The following is a 5544-nucleotide window of genomic DNA, read 5'->3' as shown; positions in this document are numbered from 1 at the left end:
GTCGCAGATACTATCGTGTGAAAGGAATTCGAGCCATGCCCGAACATGCTCCCCTATGCAAATGGGAAGATATTGGATGATGAAAAAGTCATCATCCAATCCTCTGGCTCGACAGGCAAGCCGAAAGTCTTCAAGCCAAATGCCTGGGTTTGTCTCCCCGGTGTATTTGGTGATGTTGGTGGGAGGCCGAAAACGCTACGAAAACGGTGCTCTCTGGATGCGCCGGCTGAAGGCCCATGGCCCTAGGCCCTCAGGGCTGGGGCTCTAGTCATCTGACTGGCGATTGCGCCTAGGGCGTGTTTCTCCGCTTCCCTCGATGATTCGGCCAGGGTCCGTGTCGCCTGCTGCCGTATGGCAGACGTTGTTACCATATCGGGCTCGACAACGCTCGCTATTGACGCTACGAGCATCCTAGTGCAGTCAGTGTGGAGCAGGTGCCTAGTTAGACCGTGGCACGGCTGCCACTCCCTGAGCTGAGCCTACCAGCGGCGGTGGCGAGCGAACGGATTGATCCGGCTAGCACGTCCTCATCCTCCCGGTAGGGAGAGAGGGCGAGGGTCGGAGTCGCGATGCGGAGCTTTCGGCCTGTTGGACGATGGTGGCCTCTACGAGAACCTAGAGGTTCCGGTAGACTGCCCGCTCCTGAGGGTCGATGGGCTCGAGAACACCGCGGAGAAGCATTGCTGCATCAGCGATATTCTGGCTGGCCTAGGCAAATTGTGGGACATCGTTTCCTTCGCTCATGATGTCGTGCTGAACCTGACAAGCGCGACCCCAGGCGCCACCCGCCAGGCTAGGCGTGTGGGGCGCAACGTGCTACACCGACGGCGCCGGTGCAGACGACGGCTGATTCTGCCGTCGTTGTCGTAGCTCCTCAGCATGTACTTGCGCAGACGCGAGGGCTCCTGCACGTGGGTCTAGAGGGGTGTGAGTCTGCACAGACTCCACAACCACCGACGGTTGTCGTGGAGCATCCGCCATAGTGCACTCCTGGGACGGATAGTGGCGGGGTGCCACATCACCGATGCTTTAACCGTTGCTCTCGCCATCATCATCCAGAAGTTCATGAGGAATGGTAGGAACGAAGCCCACTACTCCCATGAACTCGAACATGAGGGGGGACGGTGACAGCATCCTTTGGAGCCCCCGAGCGTAGGCGTCCGCAGAGGACGCAAGGCCATAGGGGAACCGATCGTATGGCATTTTGTGGCGTGGGCGGTACATTTCCTCTGGGTGACTGGTGAGAGATAGTAAATAAAGAGTGAGTAGCACGTATATTACTCACAGTGGGGTCTGAGCAGAGAGTTTGCTTAGAATGAAGCGCAGATGCCGCGTCGTTGAAGTCGCGCGTCCCGGAGTCGATGGAGGACATTCCTCCGACAGGTGCCGGGTCACAAGCCTCCTTGTGGAGGTGGAGTACGCCGAGCCGGTCGGCGACGAAGTCTAGGCTCCCGAAGCGGAAGGCCTGGAATGGCTCGAAGACGGGTGGAACCCGCATCCCGGTGGGCGAGACTACGGGGAACTCCAGCGAGCCAAAACGAATCGTATCGTCGGAGCCCGGCACGACGGGAGTGGCAGAAAAATGGGCCATTCGATGACCAAAAGGTGTTGAACGTACAACATCTTCCTCACGAACGGCACCAACTGTCGGTGTAGAAAGTGACCAACTAGTAGATACTTGTAGTTTTGTTATATGTTGTGATCGGAGGTGGCCTAGCACTCAATGACACAGGATTTATACTAGCTCAGGAAACGTGCCCTACGTCCAGTCGGGGTCGGTCGGCAACTTTATTCCTGAGCCCAGGTGCTCAAAGTCTGTAGTGGGGGTACAAACAAAAAGGAGGAAGAAGGGGGTGTGCAAGAGGTTCGGTCGGCTCCAACCGGAAGGGTCACGGTCGAAACTTGGTGGTCTTACGGTTGGGAGTGTTGATGTCGATCTAGTGAGTCTGGGCTTGAAGAACTCGATCTCCCCTTCGGGGGAGGGAGTGCATCCTCTTTTATAGATAAAGGGGATGGCTTTATAGGTGAGAGGGGAAGAGTATAGATATTTCTAAGTCTTGCTGCCTATGGTGATGTAAACTGAATAATGGTTTAAGCCTCCCAATACTGTCGATGTCGCTGTAGGATGTCAGATGTGCACGGGGGGTCGAGATATCTTCTTCAGGAAGGATGGACGCCGATACTTGTAGAATACTTCTGGATGCCTAGTGGCATGTGAGGAGTTGTGCTATGTTCACCCGGTATGGTAAATCCTGGAGCCCATACCGCAATCGATGTCCAGAGACACGCGGGGGGCTTACCATATGGGAGTTTCTAGCGGCCCCTACAATACTTTGCGTTAGGGTGGCTGCAGAGCACTGCTTCGTGTAGGGTATGGTCCCTGGTACAGTGGTGTTGACTTGTGAGCCATGCCTTGCCTTTCTCCGCACGCCTTCTAATTCTTTTTGAGCGGGCGTCCCCGGTCGGATGGTCCCCAGTCGGTTCTGGCGCGCCAGTCGGAGAAGAGCGGTGAGCATACTTCCCGCGAGCCCCGATTGTGGGGTCGGAGTCGGAGGCGGTCCTCGGGTCAGGCTTTCCGAGTGGAGGTCGTACGGAGGCAGCCGGGGCTTGACGCTAGCGCTCGGATCGGAGAGGCCGTTCGGAGCTGGCCTGAGCCTGAGCTAGTGCCCCGGTCGTAGAGATGGGCCGAAGGCGGCCTGGGACTAAAGCGAGTGCTCCGGTCTGTTGAGTTTAGACTCTTGGGCCGGTTCAGAAGAAGAAAAATGTCGTTCTTCTGGGCCGAGCCTTGGCGTGAAAGCCGGTCCCCGAGGGACCCCGGATTTATGAACCCGACACATCCTATTCGGTGATGCTGAAATTTGACTTATGCTAATACTTATATTAAAATATTATAAGAGAAAAATATTATTTCATAACTTTAAAAAAATAGTTCTAAATAAGCTAATTAAACAGGGGAGTATCTGTTCGACTACATGCAAATTTGGTACCGTACGCAACTACAACTGCAGAGGATCCCGCGCTTCAGTTTCGCTATGATCCTGGTGACGACTTTTGTGATCCAGATATTGGAAAGCGTCTTTGCTGAGGCTTGACTAGACACGAAAGGTCCATCACAAATCAGACAGAACGATTTGTACCAGTATGGGCGTGTTGGGCGGTTCGCTTACACAGTAGATTTCGGATTATTTGGAATAATTTAATAATGTTATGTAAAAAAGAACAAGATAAAATAATCTAAAACAAATTGAGAAGTGAACCGCCGGACACGCTTGCCTCTAGCTCTAGGGACCACAGACGTCCACATTGATATGTGTGGATCACTTCAGTTCATTCATGGAAACTACCGGAGCACAGGGCATCCAAGGGCCTATTCGACAGATATTAAAATTGATTGGAGCTATTTTATTATAAGAGAAAAATACTGTCTAATAAGCTAATTGATAGGTTTAAGCGAACAGAAATCCAGAGACTTACGGTCCACTCCAATTAGGCAATTCAAGGAAGGAAGCATATCAGCATGCAATCACACGTACAGCCTGTTCGTTTCAGTCGAAACGATAATGAATTATTATTGTTGATTGGTTTAGTAAAAGAGAAAAATAATATTATAACTTATAATTCACGATCGGTTACCACAAGCAAACAGCCCGATAATCTTCCGCTACACGGATTTTGCTCTCCCCGGGAAAAAAAGGGAGAGCAGACGACCGCGCTGCCGGTCTCCACGCGTACGCCGTGCCAGACGTCGCGCACCGACTGACCGACCCCTCAGATTATTCCCATACCTCTCGGCTCTCCTATATAATATAATATAATAACCTGATCTGCTTATGTTTGTGCAAATCCTCGACAATCATACTACACGAGTAGTGTTTGGCTGTGTTTAGTGTTTAGTTCTTAAAAACTTTCCCAAAAAATGCTACAGTAGCTATCATATCGAATCTTGTGATACGTGCATGGAGCATTAAATGTAGACGAAAAAAACTAATTGCATAATTTGGTTGAAAATCACGAGACGAACGTTGTTTTGAGCCTAATTACTAATTACCAAATAAAAATAAAAATACTAATTTCCAACTAAACACAGGTGTAAGGTGTCAAATCAGCAGGCCTGGGCGTCCGATCCTCTGCCTCCACCGTCCCTGCGTACGATCTGCACACGTCAGCAGCAGGAGCCTTTTGGGTCGTTACACGCACCTATCCATCTCCGCGCACACGACACGATCGTGGTTGGTTACACGCGCCTATATCCCCATCGTCGGTTCGCCCCCGCGTCCCGCCTCTCCCTCGGCCCGCTTTCCCCTGCCTTCGCCCAACGCTCCCCGAAACAAGCAGCAGCAGCAGCAGCAGGAGGAGAACCCAGAGGCCAGAGCAACCAACCAAGGTCCAAGGCAACAACCGCCAGCCAAGCCAGCCAGCCATGTCGTACTACGGCGACCGGCGCGCGGAGTCGTCGATCGTGGAGGCGTTCACGCTGTCGCCGCTGCCGTACCCGGTGATCCTGATCCTGCTCATGGTGACGCTCCTGCTGGGCGTCTCCTGGTTCTTCACCTACGAGGACTTCATCGAGGAGGCGTCGCAGCAGCTGAGCTGGGCGCTGCTGGCCGTGCCCATCGCGCTCGTCCTCCTCATCCGCTGGATCTCCTCCGTCGACTCCTTCGAGGGATACTTCGGCTTCTACCCCAGGGAGAGCCGCTGGAAGGGCTACGAGCGACCCCCCGCCGAGGGCAGCTCACCCTGGGGCGTCGCCATGGTCGTCCTGCTCCTCCTCGTGCTCGCCAGCTTCCACTCCACCATCCAGGACATGTGGAGGCCGTGATCGATGAATACACAATTCTGCCTCCGATCCATGCATCAGTTCCCATACGTGATCATCTATACCTTCATGCAGCGTGCTCGATCGATCAGATCTCATGCTTTTTCCTTTGCGTGCTTGGTTGGTTCAATTCCACGCGCGCACGTATGCGCTTGTACTGGTTACTGGTTGATCAATCGATGATTCCATGTACATATGTTATTATTAATTAGGGGATGCTGGCTTAGCTGCAGCCTATAGAGTTTGGGGATGGTATACTCACCACTTAGCTGCCTGTATGTAAGACTGGTTTTGGTTTTGTTATAGTAATCGCAATTCGTGGCTTGGTTTCTGTTCTGGATGTATCCGTTTTCAAGGTTCCTTTGCTTTGGTTTCCCTGTCTTGAATTGACTGGAACCGTCTCACACTTTGTTCTCTCTTTCCACCAAACTATATTCGTGCGTGGACACTATATTGTGGTCGGGTGTGTGAGATTCTTTACTTGGCCAGCAGCGCTCATCGTCAACATGGAAACAACAGTTGTTGGCCTCTGGTTCGTGGGAGACACAGTAAACTTCAAACGTGCGTAAGTACAGCGGCGTCACTCGATCAGGTCATATATGTATGTGATAAGAGCGGGCACTGCATTCGGCGCCGGCAATCATGCCACTCGCCTCCTACTCTACTTCTATCTTTCCGTTTGGCCATATATACTTGAATGGTTTCAGAGTTCAGAGGTGAGACCGCTG

The 5544-nt window shown here is 52.4% G+C and overlaps 1 protein-coding gene across 1 annotated transcript; it reads left to right on the top strand.

The window, feature by feature from the left end:
* The first annotated feature begins 4268 nt into the window (after nt 1-4268).
* On the top strand, nt 4269-5152 carry LOC136540285 (uncharacterized). Its single transcript, XM_066532285.1, has one exon. It carries the CDS (start codon nt 4421-4423, stop codon nt 4817-4819), a length of 399 nt encoding a protein of 132 aa, XP_066388382.1. The 5' UTR covers nt 4269-4420; the 3' UTR covers nt 4820-5152.
* The last annotated feature ends 392 nt before the right edge of the window (nt 5153-5544 follow it).

The sequence above is a fragment of the Miscanthus floridulus genome, chromosome 2 (assembly GCF_019320115.1).
Source record: "Miscanthus floridulus cultivar M001 chromosome 2, ASM1932011v1, whole genome shotgun sequence".
Lineage (NCBI taxonomy): Eukaryota > Viridiplantae > Streptophyta > Magnoliopsida > Poales > Poaceae > Miscanthus > Miscanthus floridulus.
The sequence above is the reverse complement of the archived record's forward strand: the minus strand, read 5'-3'. Positions and strand labels throughout refer to the sequence as shown.